This window comes from Amphiprion ocellaris, chromosome 22 (genome assembly GCF_022539595.1).
Source record: "Amphiprion ocellaris isolate individual 3 ecotype Okinawa chromosome 22, ASM2253959v1, whole genome shotgun sequence".
NCBI lineage: Eukaryota > Metazoa > Chordata > Actinopteri > Pomacentridae > Amphiprion > Amphiprion ocellaris.
The window spans coordinates 23,197,581-23,217,774 of NC_072787.1; the positions used below are offsets into that span (position 1 = coordinate 23,197,581).

The 20,194-nt window shown below is 37.8% G+C and overlaps 2 protein-coding genes across 2 annotated transcripts; one reads left to right on the plus strand and one right to left on the minus strand.

Moving 5' to 3' along the window:
• Positions 1 to 562: 562 nt before the first annotated feature.
• On the minus strand, positions 563 to 4,444 carry LOC111580140 (C-C motif chemokine 4-like). Its single transcript, XM_023287746.3, has 4 exons — positions 4,271 to 4,444; positions 3,455 to 3,578; positions 2,234 to 2,306; positions 563 to 832 (listed from the first exon to the last, which is right to left on the minus strand). Exons 1-4 carry the CDS (start codon positions 4,347 to 4,349, stop codon positions 767 to 769), a joined length of 342 nt encoding a protein of 113 aa, XP_023143514.1. The 5' UTR covers positions 4,350 to 4,444; the 3' UTR covers positions 563 to 766.
• Positions 4,445 to 9,734: 5,290 nt separating this feature from the next.
• On the plus strand, positions 9,735 to 19,839 carry msl2b (MSL complex subunit 2b). The gene is made up of 3 exons (XM_023287758.3): positions 9,735 to 11,013; positions 14,355 to 15,736; positions 18,241 to 19,839. Exons 1-3 carry the CDS (start codon positions 10,872 to 10,874, stop codon positions 18,538 to 18,540), a joined length of 1,824 nt encoding a protein of 607 aa, XP_023143526.2. The 5' UTR covers positions 9,735 to 10,871; the 3' UTR covers positions 18,541 to 19,839.
• Positions 19,840 to 20,194: the final 355 nt, after the last annotated feature.

Sequence of the window (20,194 nt, forward strand, 5' to 3'; positions counted from 1 at the left end):
CAGAATGGCACATCACATATTTTAGCTTTAACAATTTCAGTCTGATTTTATTCTTCTTTTTTACAGAATCTGGTGCAAATGGTTTAATTTTGGGGAGTTTTTAAAACGTGACACATAGAAAAAACTTATGTATTACAATTTTTGGCTTGCATTTGGTTAATTTCCCAAACTTCACATCCATCAGTTTTAAGACTTTGTGACTCTGATAGATACTTTTGTAGATTTTATTTTATAGGTGTAATCAACCAAAATCCAGTGAATTTCACTGGATTTTGGTTTATTTTTTTTATGAATGTTCTTAAAAAATCTTTTTTTTTTGAACATTTCTTTTTGTCCACCAAAAAATGTTCAAAAATTTCCCAAAAATGTTGAAAATGTGGGCATCAGAAGTTTTACTATGAAAATATTTTTTTTCCACATTTTCAAACTTTCGGGGTTGTTCTGCGGGTCAATTTTGACCCGCAGAACAACACCAGGGTTAAAGGAAAATAAGAAGATAGTTGGATGTGACAGAAAAGTCGACACAGAAATCCCCAAAAAAAACAGGAAAACGTCATTTTAAATCCATTTATTATGATCTCCTGACGACAAATTAACAGTTGCACCACAGAAATACTTGTCAAATTGAAATAAGATAATAAATTACTTTTTGAAACGGTTTTCAGAATTAGATAAAAAAATAACTTTTACTTTAAATAGACGTTTATGCAAAAGAAATAAATAGTGAAGAGGCAGTAAATGGTCTCAGCGTGGCTCCGTGTCGCCTTCATACTTCGTCAAACCCCAGGACTTCGTTTAATAACGACAGATCTGGAGGACAGTCGAGTTCTCCCTGCAGCGTGGAGAAAGAAATGTTGAAATTAAAAGAGAGGACACAACATGTACAATTAGACAATTAAATCCAGGACATCATCTTTCTTTGGTTAAAGCTTCTTTAGATACTTGATTCTTGACATTTTTTGGGTGATTTCTAATTAGGAGATTCATTTATTTGAACTTTTTTTAACAGAAGAATTGTTTGAAAGTTTAGGCATGCAGACATATCATGGTCAACAAATTCATAATAATATAATTAGCACAATATCTACCAGTCAAATTCTGCTTTAATTTAGTTTGTGTGTTTTGTCTCTTATTTTTGGCAAACAAAGTGCTCTTAAAATAGGAGAGAGTCTGTAAAAATAACTGTCCTGTGTGTTATTCCTGTATTTGTGTATTATTACCATTAAATCAATATTTATTTTTTAAAATATCACAGTTATCGTCAGCGCTAATGTAGCTCTTATCACATTTTTACTTCAAGAATTATCAAATATGATGTTGGTAGAAATATTAACATCTTTTATACAGGTGAGTGTAATAATAAAACACTAAAAAACCCTAAAAATATCAAAAATCTGACTGTTCATGGTGCAGACATGCAGCATATTTATTCTGTGTTTCTTATTTTGCTTTTTAATGGTGCAGTTGGTTGATTAATTTACGAAATGCATCACATTTATTTGTTAAACCATATATGTTCTTGGTAAATATTGGCTAAATCTGCAAATAACTAGTAATTGAAACTGTCAAACAAATGTAAAGGAGTGAAAAGTACAAGAAAAACCGAAAAAGTACATTACTTGAGTGCATGTATTTGGTTAATTTTCATCAATTTTTGTTTATTTTTTTCACAACAGTCCAGGCAATCCACCATTTTATATGATAATACATGCCGATTTTTTAAATTAGGTTTATTGTCAAGGTAAAAATAGATTTAATATTATGGAATTGTGATGTTTTTACATGTATCTCACCATAAAATGCTGGCAGCAGCGACACATTTTCATAATTGTGTAGAGGAGATAAATAAATGTCATTATTTTACTCACCATAGTGCACATATAATAGTGTACCTTTGAGAATAAAAGTGTGGTCTGTCTTCTTAACATTATTGCTTCAAATATGTCGCACTTATGAAGCTCCAGTTCCTTTATTTCTTATGATATTATATTAAGCTATTATTGGGTATATTTTTTATTATCTGTATCTATTTAGCTGCAAGTAAATCTTCTGTATTTTCTGTGTCTGCAGAAAGTCATGACAAAATGTTAGAAATTCTGCAAAATAACAATTTTTTGGTTGCTCAGACCTGCAGGTTTAGTCATTTACCCTCTTGAGATTTTTAACACATCAACCCAATTAGTTTTTAATGAAAGAATAACTACTTTTATGCTTTTTAACAGTGGATTTTCACCCTCTTTATCTTGTCTTTGAGCCACTTGGAGGTTGGATCGATGCACCACTGTTTACCCCGCTTGCTCGTAACCCTGGAAGCAGAAACAAATACACATTTTTATGACATGAATGTTTTCAAATTTAGCTAATACACTCTAAAAATTAATTTATTGCATTGTTAAATGAAAACATATCTAATTTTCTGCTTTAGAAAAGCATTTTAGATTGTTTGATTGGTTGGGTTTGCACAATGAAGTTGTAATATTAGCTGTAATTTGAACTCAAATTTGACTCTAAACAAGCTTTCAGTTGAGGTAACTCCATGAAATTGCCTTGATATATTAGTTTCTTCCCCTTCAGGTCAGAATTTCAAATTTCCTTTCCTACCTTCTACTTAACAGTGGAACTAATTAATTTTCTGAACTTGCCAACTTAAAAACTTCAGAATTTTGGTGATTAAATACATAAAACTATTTTAAAAATCATTTTGCAGAAATGCTGAATAATAATGGATCTAGTTAATTTTTATGGATAATCAACTGAAAAGCTTGTTTTTTATGCTACCAATCATTAAATAACGAATGTAAAGAAAAAGCCACTTCACCTAACTCAATTTAATAGTAATAATTTAAAAGCAAGGATTACAAAGTGTTCTACAGACAAAGAAAAGAAGAAAACTCGAGAACAACACTGAACAACAGAAGGCCGGTCAGTTCAAACATGGTGAAAGATTTTAAAAATAAATTACTGCAACAATAATAAAATGCCACATCCAATTAAGGGAAAAAACAAGTTGAAAAAAGAAAAATAGAAAGTAAAACCATAAACACAAGGCTAAAAATGATAATAATAGTAGTAATAGTGAAATAAATAAGTAAAGTGTAAAAGAGAATAAAATGAGCAGTCAATTACAGTTAAAAAAACAAATAAATGATAAAAATAGATGATAAAAATAATAATACAAATAGAAATGTTAGTCGAACACAATTTTATTAGAAGTTGTCATAACTCTAGAGATTCATGCAAACTGTTTTTGTTGGGTGTTTAGGAAGGAACATTTACCACAGATGACCCAAATAAATGCTCACATCCTGATCATGCAGCACTTTTATCCTTTCACAATAAGAGCCACGGTGTCAAAATGCAAAAGAAAGCGCCCAGAGAGAGTTTGTTAGTGAGCGTTAGCTGGTTTCCAGAGAAGGACGGTGTTGTAAATGTGCTCAAAGTGCACGGTGCTTACAGGAAGGCGTGGTGTCTGCAGCCCTCTCGTGGTTTCTGTTCGAAGCACGCTTTGATTCTCGGTATTTTCCTGGCGCTGACGTTGCGACAGCACGGCAAATCCACCACCGGAGCAAACGAGTCCACTGCAGAGGAAAACAGAGTCGTTACTCAGCAGAACGTGACTAGTTAGTGGTGTAGTAGCACCAAGTATTATCACTGTAGCCATGGTTACCGTCTCTCTGGTAACTGGTTCAAAGCTCAGCATTTCTGTTTTATTTTGAAGGTCAGAAGCCACAATTATGTTCGAACAATTTCTCAGATTTTCAGAGCACAAAGCATGGATCTTTAAAGAAATATCTGTAAAAGTTTGGCTTCATTTATTGAATACTTTCATACTACCGTTTAAAAGTGTTGGGGTCACTTAGAAATGTCCTTATTTTTGAAAGAAAGGCAGCTTTTTTCCAATAAAGATAACATTAAATTAATCATTAATAAACTAAAAATACACAAAATTATGTTTGACTAACAAACTACATCTATTTCTTTTTGTATTATTTTTATTTTTAGTTCTTTTCTTTTGATAGTTTCTTCCTCTGATAAATTGTGTGATTTTGCAGATTTAAAAAACAAAAAACATGCCTCTCAAACCCACTGTCAGATTTTTTTGTGGTTCAAAGAGTTAATATTCTGTAAATTGACTAATCAAATTAGCACCTAACTATTCATTGTTGCACTAATTGACACTTTTCCATTGCGGAGTCAAATTGCAGCAGAAAGAACACACATTTCATTCACATAATACCAAAAAAATATTCAAATATGAGTTCATTGTTACCTTGAGACGCTGAGAAGACCATCACAACGGCCAGCGTGAGCAGAAATATCCATCGGCTTACAGACAGAGGCGACCACATCTTCAGAACTCTGGATCTCTGCTGCAAACGGCTGCGTTATTCAACCTCTAACCGCTGAACTCAACAACCGGAGGAGAAGGGAGCTTATATACAGGGAGCTTCGGTCAGAAAGAGGAACTGTTCCTGTCATGCACAACATTTTTTTTTGAATGGAAATCATGCTGCAGCAGCGATGACAAGCCAGGAGACAAAGACTCACACACTCAGGAGATAGAAGATCGTCCTTCATGTCCATATATGTTCAGGTTGGCTTTGGCGTTGGAGGCTGACGTCCACTTTGCTCGCATCCGAAATGAAACTGAACATGCAGAACAGTGTCTTTTGCAGCTCTTTTGTAAGAATGACCCTCATAAATACTCACAAAATGCTCAAAGCAAATCCGAAATGAATGAATCAGTGAAATTTGTTGGTTTAGTGTCATTAATTCAATAAAACACGGGGCAGTTTGGTGCACAAAACGTCTTTGTGATAGGATTTTTAATTCAACAGGAACATTTTATGCTATTGGCAGCCAAAAAAACGACAGATAAAAGCTAAATAACAGATTTCCTCTTTTCCAAACCCACAGAACAACCAACACTTGCAGCTGAAATGGAGAAGCTGAAGTTTGAATTAAATCCATCTACAGGTGAGTTTTTTTCCCAGTTTCCCACCCAGCATTTCCACATTTACTCTCTATTTTAACTTTACATAGCTTCATTTAAGATTCCAGTGAATATCAGCAAATTATGCAGTCTATAAATTAGAAAAAAAATACATATAGAAGCAAACAGAAGAAGTACATATGTAGACAACAGCGTAGGTTGGAGGTTTTTCTCACTTTTTAACACTGTTGGGAGGAAATTAAACTCAAACTTCTAAATTAATGAGTGAGATTTAAGAGGTTAAAAATGGCTCAGATATGAATAAATTTAAAGCAGTTTATGGTTTGAAGTTTCCTTGCTGCAATAAACAGCTTAGTCCCTTATTAATTTATGATAAATGATTTGTGGCAGGTTTCATTTTAGTGTGTTTGCTCGATATTTTATCTCTCTTACATTTACACACTTAGTGACAAGAAACAGACCACAGCAAAAAAAAACTGACCATGCAAAGACGTTTATCTGTTACTAAACACAGTCAAACCTGGATTATGTTCCAGATAAAGTATAAAAACATCAACAGGGTGTGTGATAATGAAATAAGATGACATTTAGTGAGGTAATACCGACTGAGAGTGATCTTTAAAAACCTTATTTGGTGATTAACTCAGTGAGCAACTTGTGTTTTGTTTATATGCGGTGGAATATTAAAAAGAATCACTACCTGTCAGAGTTTCATCAGCTGGATTAAAGCACTGCGGGGTTTTTCCACGCTCAGAATGGAGCTTTGCGATGTGACAACACATGACAGCCAGCATGATCGGTCTGTGACTCTACTGCTGTATTTGTCAGACATGTAAGAATTTTCCTGTCATTTCTGATCATTTTACAAGCAGAAAAAGTCAAAAAAATGCTTCAGTAATTATGACAAAAGTGGGTAAATAATCAAATGTTACTGGCAGTGTGCAAAAAAAAAAACCTCTGCAGGAAAAATAAACCTAAAACCTGTTACATTTAAAAAAAACAAAAAAAAAAAAAAACTCTAACAGGGATATCTTCATTAATACTTTAATGACCTGATTAATGCAGCTGATTGATTATTTCAGTGGACAGAACAAAGAGTTTTTCTCAGTGCCACGTGTGAGAAACACAACGGGAATCACCCAAACCCATGCTCCTGCTCAGAGACGCACCAAGAATAACCCTGAGACTGACCAGCTGAGTATTTTTAGCTTCCGCTGATACCACAATAATCTCACAAAAACAGTCACAGTGGCATGAGACACACTAAGAAACCTCAAAAGAGGAATTACTCACATGTATGGAATGCATGTGTGCATGGTAAAAGCCTGGGAAGGTTACCTGGATTCAGAATGAGTAGATTTACTATCATGTGGACTCATGAATCTAAAAAGCTCCAAAGCGTTCTCTTTTTCACAATTTAAATCTGTTATTTCATATAAATGCATCCATATCTGTAAAGGTTCCCCATCAGAATCAGCTGATTTTTTAAAATCTACAACAACTGTAGTATATTTAATGAAGCCGTACAAAGTTTTACCTTCATGCTATGAATATTTTTAGAGTTATAGGACATTAAAGTACCAAAAATCTTGTGTTTTTTTGTTTTTTTCACCCTCACCCTAAAATTTAATATCTGGCTCGTCTTTTAATCATAGTTCCTTCTGTGTTGAAATCATTTTCTAATACATTCATATTTTAACCGATGTTTCAGAGGTTTTTTAGGAGAAATGTGAGTCATATTGTGTCTGAAACCGCCGCTCATTCTTCTCACCCACATAACTAAATTAAAAGTTATAATCAAGATCCTGTTTATGTCTGAACTGTGAAGTCTGGCAGCAAGGAATATGACAAAGCCAGGTTCTGATTGCGTTTTTTAACTGAACAGAGCTTCGTGTCTTGCAGTTTCATAAGATTTTACTCACTAATACTGTGACTGTTTTATTGCAAAAACTTCCCTTTCTTGATTAATCATCCAATACTCCCTTGTTTACATGTTAATATTGTGTTCTTTTTATATGCTAGAAGACATATTATTGCCAATTTGTGTCTCAAAAACACAGACTTCTGCGGTTTCATTCTTAACAAATCTAAGGAACTAACCCTGTCTGGTTCGACATGTGGCTGAATTACTCCAACAGTGCAACTTGCCAACGTGTAACACTGAGTAGTTTCAGATTTTTAAGGTGGTAAGGGTTATTTTCATGGTAAAAACATCTAAATATGTAACTTCGATGAGTTTTTAGAGGCATAATCAATGGCTGAAGAGAGGTTTTAAACATTTTTACAAGCGTCTTTTGCACAACCACCAGTCCAAATATTTAAAATGCTCAGTCTACTTCTATATTTGGTAGTTTTTCTAAAAAAATAACGCATTAATTGATGCATTGACTTATTGTTGCAGCTCTATTTGAACACAAAAGCAACGTATAGTGGAAAATGTGGTATTTTTATGTTTTAAGTGGTGACAAACTGGAAAGTCCCGAGTGGTCAGCGGCGGTGCAAACAAAAGAAAAAGAGGAAGGAAGAGTCGATAAAGGAAGGGCGAGTGTATCGATGGATGTTGTTAGTGGGGTTGCATCACACAAGGTGTCAACTTTTAGATTATTTGTTTTGCGTGGGCGTTGTTGCTATTTTTACAGATAAACGTAAATAGTGTTATAGCCGTGATGAGTCTCCATTTCCACGTCTTTGTTTACTCACAGCATTTTAATCTGTGATCTGCACCATTTTTGCAAGATAGCCAGCACTGTGGACACCAAAGTAATGATTTGAGGGGTTTATAATGACATGAAGAGGAGTTTACATGCAGCTATAAAGGATAATTCTGATGTTTTTTAGGCTAGAAATGCTGTTTTTAGGGTATATGATAAAATAAAGTAAAACAAAGCAATGTATTATTACAAAACTTAGAGAAAGCACAATTAAACAGCTAAAGACATAGATTTTATGTACAATATTTACATTTTACAGAGGCTGGTTAACATCTCAAAGCTCTGAAAAGCTCAAATCCACTTTTTTTTCCTCACTTAAACTCATCACAGCAGGAATAGCACAGGTGTAAATAATTATGACACCATTTAGCAGCTTTAACTTCGAGGAGTCAAACAGGTTGAATTACTGTCATGGTTCGCTGCGTGATGTTCATGTCATGTTATTACTAACACCTGTGCTTTCCCTGCTCTGACACGTCAGTATGTCAGCGGCGATAAACTGGAATAATCTGATGCAGCAGCGTGATGCAGTTCAGTCATGATTTACGAGCTGAAATCTTGTTATTATTCACAGGAGGTTACATTTAGTATTATTCACTTCTCCCATAATGTCAGCTTGATGTGTAAAACATTTACAGCAGCTTTTTCAGCATTTTATTTTCTCATTTTAATTACAAATGTGACAGAATTAAATTGAAAATACACCCAAGTGTCTTCATGATCTGGTAGTTTTTCCAAAATTTATTACATACGTAGCAGAATTAAATGGGAAATACACCCAAGTGTCTTTAAAAGCCATAATCTGGTAGTTTTTCTTAAATGTTTTTTTTTTTTTTTTAATTTCATGAAACATTTAACAAATTTAGTAGAAAATGTTACCAAGTGTCTTCAAGAACCATAATCTGATTGTTTTCTCCTGAATTTATTTTCTTATTTTCATTAAAAATTTAACATATTTAAGAAGAAAATGCACCCAAGTGTCTTCAAGAACCATAATCTGGCACTTTTTAACTACTTTTGTGTAATTCATCGGCGGAAAAACACAGCTTCTTTAGTTTTATTTTATTTTATTTTGGCCATAAATTAATGGATCTAGGGTTTTGGCTGTAATAATTAAATTACTAATGTACATTTTTATTTTTTGTAAATATTGTAGAATCTTAACTTTAGTGTTTACATTAATTTATTAAATTTGTATAAAATATAATATTGTGGGGTGTTGACTGTAATATTTAAATTATTCAGTGAAGTGTTTTATGTGTCTAATTTTGTGGGCGTCTTAACCATAATATTTAAATTAGACAGGTAAATTTGTATTGTATATAATAACTGTGGCATTTAAATTATTAAGATGAATGTATATTGTAATATTATATATTATGTTGGAATGTTGTAAGAAATTACCCATAATATTTACATTCATCATGTAAATTTGTATTTTATATATTATCTAAGCTCTTAACCATAATATCTAAATTAGTTCGGTAAATTTATATTACATAGACTATTCTAGGGTTGGAATGATAATATTTAGACAGGTAAGTTTGTCTTATATATAATATTGTAGAGTCTTACCTCTAGTATTGAAATGAGTCTGGTAAATTTGTATTAATATGATATTAAAGGATCTTAACCAAAATATTAAAACTAATAACTGTGTATAATTAATAATATTTTAGGCTTTTACCCAGAATAATTACATTTGTCTGGCTATATTGAATTGAAAAATGTTGCCTTTACATGGTCAGTAGTTGTGATGATAAGAAAGCTTGTTTATACTTGTCAAAGTTAAGCAACAGTTCTCGATTATATTTGGCTTTTCAGCAAGTACTGATACTTTTGATACATATTTTTTATGAATTATTAGTATAATTGAAGTTTAAAATGTCGCTTTGTTCACCTGCAGTGTCTCCTGGTAAATTTATGTATACATTTTTATTTAAAAAATTTAAATATAGTGTGTTTGCTGGACACAGAATACATAGTTTTCCACTTCATACATGTGTTGTTTTTAAAGTAAACCGCGTTCCTTGTGTTCTCGCGAGAAGTGGCCGACAGCGCCCCCTTGTTTGTGTGTGGAGAAGCTTCGGGAGGTTTGACTCCGCGGCTAGCGATAGCAACGTACACAAATACGGGAGTAATCCACTTCGGGCCTCTGCTGACTCTCCGGGACTCTACCGAAAGCTGCAGGAGGACATAATTTCCGCTAAACCCTCCGTTTCCCGCTACGTTCCCGCCGAGGCGAGTACCGACAGCGACACACTCCCGCTAATCCCGTGAAGAGGGGGAGCGGCCTGCTTTTGTAGCCGGCTTCCCGGTGCAGCTCAGGCGGCTAGCCCTGTCACCAGAGCCCGGTGCTTCCGCTGGATGAATTTTCCCCACCGCGCCAGAACCTTGGGAGCTTCGAAATTGTTATTATTTTAACAGCCGCGGCTCCTCTTTTACACATTCCCATCCTCGCCGAGCCGCTGCTGTCGGCGGTTCTCGCCGGAGAGGAGCCTCCGGAGCCGGGGCGGCCTGTTTTGTTTTCGAGCCGCCATGAATCTCTGCGAACAATAACAACCATAACGAGCCTGCTGGGGCTGCACCGCTGCCCGGACAGGAGCCCCGGTGCGTGATAATTAATGCATCGTGTGAGAGCAGCTCCGGACCGACGTGAAGAACCGGGGACGAGCATGCATGCGGACTATGGATTTATCTCGGGAAAACTGCTGCAAACCGGAGCACTTTGTCACGAAAGCCCCCGTTTGAATTCGGGAGCTGTCGCCAGTTAGCCAGCTGTGAGTCCCGTTAAAAAAAGCAGAGAAAGAGCGATGCTTTGTCTCATCGGAACCCCCGCATGGTGTGAACCGAGCCGGATGAAGACCCGTTTCTGCGCCCCTCGGTGCCTGTGAATGCGGGCAACAGCCTCGGATCAAAGCTCGCAGCGCCTTCAGAGCCGGGACGCCGCACGGAGGATGGACTGGATGTGACCGGGGATGAGTAGCCGGGATCGCTCCGTGAGCATGCGGGATTCACCGATCTGAAGCGTCCATCTATGCCCTCCTCAGAGCCGCCGGACTCCCGGGATAGAAACTGTCATTTAACCCCACGCAGCGCGGGAGTTCGCGGGCGCGTTTGCGTTTAGACGTGTGACTTTTGGTGTTATTCGTACATAATTGAACGGACAGGAACCGGACTTAATCCACCGGGCCCAGGCAGCTGAGATGAACCCGGTGAATGCGACCTCTCTCTACGTGTCCGCGAGTCGTTCGGTGCTGCAGTGCGACCCCCGAGACCCCCGGGCCCTGGCGGAGCTCTGCAAGCTGCTGCCGTTTTTCCGCCAGTCCCTGTCCTGCCTGGTCTGCGGTGAGTGGCTTTTATTATTTCTATTATTATTTTTATTATAATGTCATGTTTTTTTAACGTGTGTTTGGGTAGAGGGGCTCGGTAACGTGCGTTGTTGTCAGCTGTCCTCACGGTGGGAGCGAGCCTTTAAATAATGCTGCATTCAGAGGCTGTCGGAATTATCATCATCCGCTCCAGTAATAATATGAATAATATAAGCCTTTGATGATCCGAAAGTGGGGAGAATTACAGTGTTATAGCTGCAAAGATGGTGCAGTTATTTAGAAAATGAAGTACAAAAGAAAAAATATCCAAAATAGACCGACATAGACATAAGTATTAAAAAGAAATATAAGTAATAGTAGTGTTAATTTTGCACAGGTTGTCTATATTGCAAGGTTTTTATGTAAAGCAGATAAATACCTATATAGCACATATGCTAGATAAGTGTAAGAAATATGCATATTTGAGCAACAGTGGTGCAAAGTAAACAAATAACAGAAAATTAAGGCACTTACTTTACATGTTTTCTAATATTTAATGCATCATTAAATGCATTATTTCTTGATATAATTTCAGTATGTGCAAGTTTTGTAAAATACAGCTAAGCTATATTTCATATTATAGGGTCTTAACATTTAATACATTTACTCGGGAATCTGTGTTATACATAATATTGTTAAACGATAATCTTTAACATTCTTAGTTGGGTAAATTTGTATAATAAATTTTGTATTTTAAATAAGCTTATTCAAGTAAATCTTTATTACATATAATAAGATCTTAACCTTTACTATATTTGGTGAGATAATTTTATATGTCATATGCTATTATGGGACAGTTTTTAAATTAATCCGGTAAATTTGTATAATAAATTAAATTGCAATCTTGACTTTTTAGTAAATTTGCCAAGAGAAATCTGTATTATTCATAATATTGTTAAATCTTAAATTCTAATATCCTTTGTCAGGTAAATTTGTATAGTAAATTATGTAATTTTAATAAATTAATTCAAATAAATCTGTATTATACACAATAAGATATTAATCTTTAATATATTTAATTGGATAATTGTGTTTCATATTGTAATGTGGGTCTCAGCCACAGTTTTCACATTCATCAGGTATATTTATATAATAAATTATACTGTAGGGTCTTAACTTTTTAATAGATTAATTCAGGTAAATCTGTGTTACATAAAATAAGAGCTTAATCTTTAATACATTTAGTTAGATAAATTTGGGTCTTAACCACAGTTTTTTAAATTCGTCAGGTCAATTTTGTATGATACTGTGGTTCTTAACCTTAATATTTAATTGTTACAGGTCAATTTATATTCACTATTGGGAATTTTAAGCTTAATATTTAGATTTCTCTGGTAAATCTTTATAGTACCTGACTACTGTACATACTAAGATTATATTTTATAAAATGTGAACAGTCTTATTTCTATATTTTTGGCACACTAGTTCATCTTATGTTGTTTTAAATGCGCTATATATTATAAATAATAGTGACTCTGCCCTGCCAGTTTTGTTATATAATTAAAATCACACTATTATTAAGAGACCCTGTTTATGCTTCACAAAAATTAAGCAAAAAAACTTAATTTATCAAATTCCCTATGAATGTACACTATGTAATTTTTGCAGATAATAGCAGACTGTAAAGGGAAAATAAATATGATACATAATGCAATAGTCGCACAAGATGTTCATAAATTACAGTTTTCGACATGTGACTCTGTTAAGACGTCTTGTTTATGCTTCTTTACATTGTGGTGTTACAGCAACTGTAAGCCGTGGGAACTAAATTGAGATAAGCTGCGTTTATTAACTGTGAAAGCGTAAATTCCCATGCGATGTGAAGGCACCATAAGTCACAGCTACACCCATCATGACACACCCCCCTCTGTGTGCTGTTCGGCAGCAATGGGGCGTTTCTCTGTTTGTCTTGTTGAATAACACTCCATCCACAAACCTTATCTTTATCTCATTTTAAAATACATAAAGTAAAATTTACAGCTGAAAGTTTGAAGTCAACACTTCAGGGAACACGGTTGTTTACAGCGTTACAGATGGTTGAAAGGAGTTTAAATCAATCAAGGGGAGCTTCTGTTGCAAATAAACTTCACCTTTTGATTTATTTTGGATGCATATTTAATGTGGGGTTTTCATCACTCATATAAAATGCAGCACTTTTCCCTCCTGTTGCTGCGTTTTTATTCAGTACAAATGATGAAACTGTGGTTGACCTTTTGCAAGTTCTCAGTAAATGGATGCCTGTATGGATTATTTATGATTTATTGGTGTATTTTTTGCCACATTTGGGTGAGAGATAAAAGTGGTATTTGTGTTGCTGTGATTGCAAAAAGACTGAAGAGTGGCTCGCTTAAAGATAACCCGGTCCATCTCCTCTACAACATTAATAATAGATCGATACGAGGGCAGTCCATATGTCGTGTTAAATATAGACTTTAATGCAGTTACCTGGGATTCACCAGACAGGCAGTGCAGAGTGTGTAGAGCTGGTTGTTTGTTATGAATGGACCTTCTTCCTTTTCTTTTTTATTTTTTTCCCATCCGCAGCTGCACTCTGTAGCAGCCAGCGTTGCTAAGGAAGCTCCTCTCAAAGAGCAGCTGTCATTCAGTGTGGCTGGTTGCCAGGTTCGCAAATACACGAAAACGTAGCAAAGGAGGAACCGGAAGTCTGTGTAATTTAACGTTTGTTGAGTTGTGTGAGGATTTTGCTGCAATTAATTTTAACTGTTTTGACAAATATCAGCTAATTTCAGCTCCTCAAATGTTGTAAAATCAGTATTTAGAGATTTTTGGACACAAAACAAACGTTTTTAAAATTATTTTTCAATGTTTAGACCAAATAAGCAATCAATAATGACATTTTTTGCGGCATGAACAACAAAAGTAATCTACAGATGATACTGCTTCATGTTTCAATGATGAGTTGATCACCAGAATTATAAAAGTTTTCAGCATTTTTTGAGCTAATGTTTTGTGTTTTTAGCAGGTTTTTCTGCTTTTCTTCACCTGTGACTTGAGGTTTGATTGAGAAAATTAACTAAATCTAAGCTTAAAGCTGTGAATTTTTGTCAAAATCATTTATTTATAAATGGTTCATTCAAAAATTTGCACTAGATACTGTTAAAAATAAAAGTTTTGTGTTCCTTGCACAAACACGGAGCCAAAGATTCACGGAATTTGTCAGATTTTTTTCCAATGTTTAGACCGAAAATCTATTTACTGCTTTTTCCGGATCGTGTGAAAGTCTGTTCATTAATCATCGGCTGTTCTGTGCTGTTCCTGTGATGATATGTGCTAATGCTTCATGTGTCTCATGTTCAGGTAACCTGCTGCAGGACCCCATCGCTCCCACCAACTCGTCATGTCAGCATTACGTCTGTCGAGGCTGTAAGGGTCAGAGGATGCAGCTGAAGCCGTCCTGCAGTTGGTGCAAGGACTACTCCTGCTTCGAGGAGAACAGGCAGCTCTCTCTGCTCGTCCACTGCTACAGGAAGCTCTGCCTCTACATCACGCAGTCGCCGCTTGCCCCGCACATAGCCAGCGCTGCCAGCGACTCGCCGGACCTCCAGGCAATCCTCAACGAGGGCCTGACGCTGGCCGAGAGCGAGCCGGACACGGAGGACGTTTCGGACTCATTGTCGCAGACGGCGTCCACGTCGGGGGCGGCGAAGCCTGACGAAGCTCCGCCCACGAAGGAGCTGAAGGGCGAGGAGCCGAGTCCCGTGGGCGTCAACGGAATGCACGACTGCAACGGCCTGGTCGGCTCGGACGCGCTGCAGCCCATCACCATAGAAACAGGCGGCGGCGTCGCCAAGCAGGAGAGCTTCTCGGAGGAGATCCCGGTGTGCGTGAGTGTCACGGGCACCGGGGAGGCGGGGCTTTGTGACATCAGCACTTTCGGGGAGGAGCTGAAACACAGTGGGGGGCCTCTGCTACTGAGCGTGGAGGAGGTGCTCAGGACTCTAGAGACGGACACGGACCCCGACCCACCGCCTGAGCCTGCCCCCCACCCAGACCGCCACCCCTCCGTACCTCAGTCCGGCCTCAACGGGCCCCACTGCCCCTCTGGACCCGACTCCTCCCGCCTCATCCCCTCCCTCCCCCGGGAGAACAGCCCTCGTCCCCTCCTGCCTCACCCGCAGCCCTCCATGCAGCCTCCCCCTCAGCCCTCCACCGTCGTCCCCCGTGTCCCCCTCCGCTGCCACCGCAAACGCTCCCGCTCAGAAAGTGACAGCGAGAAGGTGCAGCCCCTCCCCATTTCCAGCCTCCTCCGGGGGCCCCCCATCGGTGCCAACAGCTCCCCCCACCACCCCAACCCCGGTGCCACCACCAAGCAGGAGCCTAAGTTCCCTGCGGCCACGCCTCACCCCCACCTGGCCCCGGTGCCCAATGGCGGCCCCCCCAAAGTGGGCAAGACTGTACTCGTCTCCAACAAGGCGCTTAAAAAGACTGTGGAGCACCACGGGGCCACCAAGAAGGCCTACACCAAGGCTAGGCAAGGGGCCCCCAAACCCCGGGCTCAACCACGAGACCGAGTCCCCCCACACCCCCACGCTCACCCCCTGACTCACCCACCCAGCCCCTCAAAGCCACTGTACAAGAAGCCTGTGGAGAAGAAGGGCTGCAAGTGTGGCCGGGCGACACAGAACCCCTCGGTGTTGACCTGTAGGGGGCAGCGCTGCCCCTGTTACTCCAACCGCAAGGTGAGAACAACAAACCCGACAGGCTGCTCAGTGCTGCTGCTGATGCTGCTAATGTTTGGATTTATCCCCGTCCAAGTGACTGAGGTCAGAATACCCCAGCAAACTGTGTTCCCACCTGGAGGCTCGTTATATTTAGTGTTTGTTTACATGGCAGCACAGCTTTATGACTAATTGGATTCTGTGGGAGTTCTGTGTGTTTGTGTGTGTATGTGGTTGAAATATTGTTGACACAGTCATGAAGAGCTTTGGCTACAAGAGAGGTTAAACCTAACATAAAATGACCCCATAAATATAAATTTAACAAACTTCCTGAGCCAAAAACAAAAACATATTACTAATATAGGAAATTAAGATGCATTTGCTGATTCTAAACATCCAGAAAAACAGATTGGTGGTATTTACTTGAGTTAGACAATGTTTTAGTCATAAATAGTTGACTTATTTAGTTTTTTTTTTAAATGTGGTTAGAAAATGTTTAAAAATGTGTGTCTCAGTATTGCTGAGAAAGTCATGAGGTTAAACCTTTGCAGCACCTTTTTTAGTGTAAAATGACACCATAAATCCAAATTTATCAAACTTACTGGCAAAAAAACATAAACATATTCCAAATATAGCAAATATAGATGTGCTAGCTCTGTGTAATCATCCATAAAAACACTCAGTGTATTTACTTGAGCTAGACGATGTTTTAGTCATAAATATTTGGCTTAAACTAATGAAATCATATATTTTTCTCTCACAGAACTTTCTTTTAAAATGCAGCTATAAAATGTTGTCTAAAAATATGTCTATTAAACACAGTCATGGAGAGCTTTGACTACTGAAGAGGTTATGTTTCTGCAGTTGCACCTTTTTCAGCTTAAAATGACACCATAGATCAAAATTTTACTGGCAGAAAACTAAAACATAATACTAATATACCAAATTAAGATGTATTAGCTGATTCTAAACATCCAGAGAAACAGATTGGTGGTATTTACTTGAGCTAGACGATGTTTTAGTCGTAAATATTTAGCTTAAACTAATGAAAATATATATTTTTCTGCAGCAGCACATTTTTTCAGCTTAAAATGACACCGTGGATCTAAATTTTACGAGCAAAAAACTAAAACATATTACTAATATGGCAAAATTAAGATGTATGTGCTTATTCTCAACATCCAGAAAGAAAGACTGGTGGTTTTTATTTGAGCTAGAGGATGTTTTGATGACGAATATTTGATTCAAAGGAAAAAATGCTATATTGTTTATTCCAGATGTTTCTTGTCACATAGGACTGTTAGCAAAAGTAGTTTGAAAATGTGTCTGTGGGGATTAAAACCTCTGCAGTAGCACCTTTTTTCAGCTTAAAATAACACCATAAATCTAAATTTAACAAACATACTAGCAAAAAAATCCAAAATATATGTTACTAATATAGAAAAATGAGACGTATTGACATATTCTAAACATCCAGATGTGTGTGTGCAGGGGTTACATTTTTTGTTTTTTGACAAAGCAATGAAGAGTTTTGGCAACTAGAGAGATTAAAGCTCTGTGGCAGCACCACTTTAAGCTTAAAATGACCCCATAAATCTAGAAATGAAGAAAAAGTAACAATAATTTAACAAAATTAAGATGTATTGGGTCATTCCAATCATCCAGATAAAAGATTGGAAGCTTTTACTTGAACTAGACTGTGTTGTTTTGCAGATTTGTTCGTAAATATTTGACTTCAACAAAGGAAAAAATAGTATATTGTTTATTACAGATGTTTCTTTTGTGTAAATGTCGACTTTTTTATGTTGTCAAGCAACTTTTGACTAAATCATAGGACATTTTCCAAACATACAAAGCAAAAATAAATTTAAAAATATAGCAAAATGAAGATAAAATGGCTTAATTCAATCATTTAGATCAAAGATTGGCATGTTATACTTGAGCTAGAATGTGTTGTTTTGCAGATTTGCTTGGAAACATTTCACTTCAACAAAGGAAAAATGAGTAAATTCTTCATTACAGATGTTTCTTTTACGTAAATGTCCAGTTTTTTATGTAGTCACGCAGGTTTTGAATCATAGGACATTTTACAAACATACAAAGCAAAAATATAGCAAAATGAAGATAGAATGGCTTAATTTAATCATCCAGATAAACAACTGGAAACTTTTACTTAAGCTGGACTGTGTTATTTTGCGGATTTGCTCATAAATATGGTGTATTGTTTATTACAGATGTTTCTTTTATGTTAATATCTATTTTGTGGAGTGGTTTCATTAGCAGCGCTGATGAATTACAGCGAAGCGTTTAAATCTGTTTCCTGGACGGTTTCACGACTCACTGATTCAGAGTGAATCACTAGAAAACGCACTGTAAACTTTTCACATGGTGTACAAACTTTGCTTGAATTACAGAGTCATTAGAGAAACATATGACATGTTCTGTTTACTTTCTGCGTCATTTGTTGCTCCGTTGTTGTCACTGTTTATTAAACCGCGTTGTTGTCATGGCGATGTCGTCTCCAGGCTTGTCTGGACTGCATCTGCCGTGGCTGCCAGAACTCCTACATGGCCAACGGGGAGAAGAAGCTGGAGGCGTTCGCCGTGCCGGAGAAGGCCCTGGAGCAGACCCGGCTCACGCTGGGCATCAACCTCACCAGTATCACCGCGGCGGCGCTCCGCAGCCCGGCGACCAGCTCCCCCGGCAACGCCCTCCTCAACGTCACCACGGCGACGGGGGCGCCAGTCACGGCCACCTTCCTGTCGGGGGCGGGGCACGACAACCGGGGCTTCGACGACTCGCTGGAGATGCGGTTCGACTGCTGAGGCGCCGACCACCTCTCTAGCAGGTCGTCGCGCACATTCCCCGCCCACCGGGTCGAGCCAGAACAAGGCAGCTACAGTGACAGGCGGCAGCGAGGGTCACCAGCGATGGTCACCAGCCGAAGCCGAGGAGTCGCCCTCCGTCCAACGCCCGAAACTGCACCAGTGCTTGTGGTCTTGCATACAGAGGAGAAGAAGGAGGAGGAGGTGGAGGAGATGTAGCGTTACTGTATGTGCAGAGATTTCATTTCAGCGGGGGGAGAGAGTTTTGGGTGTAGAGCATGTTGTGTAGCTGAAGTCGGGAGTGTGTGTGAGTGTGTATGAATGAGGGCAAGGATCCGGTTTGGAGATTATTAGCAAGAATGGAGACATCATCATCATAAACAGACTGGTGTAATTTATATAAAAGAAAAAACTTTTTGTACATGGACTTATCAGTTTCCATTTAAGAAGACGTTTTATGATATATTTTATAAGTTACATTAAAAACCGATGGAAGCCGGTGCGAGGGGGCGAGTCTGCATTCAACCAGAATATTTTCACACTGGTAAAAAGACAGACATGGCATTTTTTTTGTAAACTCCGGGAAATAAATCATATAAACTGTAAAAAATAAATAAATAATAATAATAATAAAATATCTGATACCAGGATGTGAATTTAACACCACCAGCTGAGTTTTGATGATGAATGTTTTTACTCTGTGAGCCACTTTCAAAACACCAAATATCAAATAGTTGAAAAAACTAACAAAAAAAACTTCTTCCCCTGGTTTGCTGTTCCACACATCCAGGTCGCTCTGTTAATCGTTTGCGTGTTCTCGTATTAAAGCACTTTTTTCCCGCTAATCGGTTCTTACTTGTGTTAAAAGCTCTGGTTGACTGCAGGCCCTGCGCTGTTTTTCACGTGGTTTTTTTTTTTTTTTTTTGGTTTCTGGAAGCTACACACATGCTGCTAAATACTACAAAGGACTCAAAGAAGGAGAGCCCACCTGTTTTCCTCGTCTTTTGTTTTTAATAATTTTGCGTTAACAAACATTTGCAGTATTTATTGGACGTCTCCTAACATAGGTTACATGTTGGGCCGCGGTTTTTTCGCCCGTGTTCTGCCCGTCGAGTCTGTCGATCCGGTCTGGACTGTTTCTGTCTCGGTTAAGTTGCCGTCTTCTTCTTAGTGTTAGTTTCTGGTGTCTCCAAACAGTTGTTTGTTTGTTTTTTTTGTTCTCCCTCTGGGCATTTAAATACCTGTAATATAACTGTAACATATTTCCACAAAAAAGAAAGAAAATCAAAAACTTACAAAGTGTTGTGTGATCATTTGTTTTCATGTTTGTCACTGCTGAAGATGGACACTAGGGGGCAGCGTAGGACTGCGTGTGGCAGTAATAAGCTTTAAGCACCAGCAGGGGGCAGAATATGCTTTAAAATGTAAAGTAAACTCATTTCTCGAGGACATATTTTACAGTACAAGTCACTTTTATGCTTTTATTTTTAGCCTTTGTTGCAACTGCACCTTATTTTCAACAATCTAACTAGATGTTCTATCTGTATTTACTTGAGTTTCACATTTTTAGACCTTGAAATGTTGAATTGTGCTGTTACAAATGTGACTCATTATTAATGTATTCTTTTTTCCATTTTCTAACATCTGCGTTCCT

Bases quoted from the DNA above. Each gene is read 5' to 3' on its own strand.
- msl2b (XM_023287758.3), top strand. From the start codon at position 10,872: ATGAACCCGGTGAATGCGACCTCTCTCTACGTGTCCGCGAGTCGTTCG. The intron at 11,014-14,354 runs GTGAGTGGCTTT...TCTCATGTTCAG, and splicing joins CCTGTCCTGCCTGGTCTGCG to GTAACCTGCTGCAGGACCCC. The intron at 15,737-18,240 runs GTGAGAACAACA...TGTCGTCTCCAG, and splicing joins CCTGTTACTCCAACCGCAAG to GCTTGTCTGGACTGCATCTG.
- LOC111580140 (XM_023287746.3), bottom strand. From the start codon at position 4,349: ATGTGGTCGCCTCTGTCTGTAAGCCGATGGATATTTCTGCTCACGCTG. The intron at 2,307-3,454 runs GTAAGCACCGTG...TTCTGCTTCCAG, and splicing joins TGCAGACACCACGCCTTCCT to GGTTACGAGCAAGCGGGGTA. The intron at 833-2,233 runs GTGAAAATCCAC...TCCACGCTGCAG, and splicing joins TCAAAGACAAGATAAAGAGG to GGAGAACTCGACTGTCCTCC.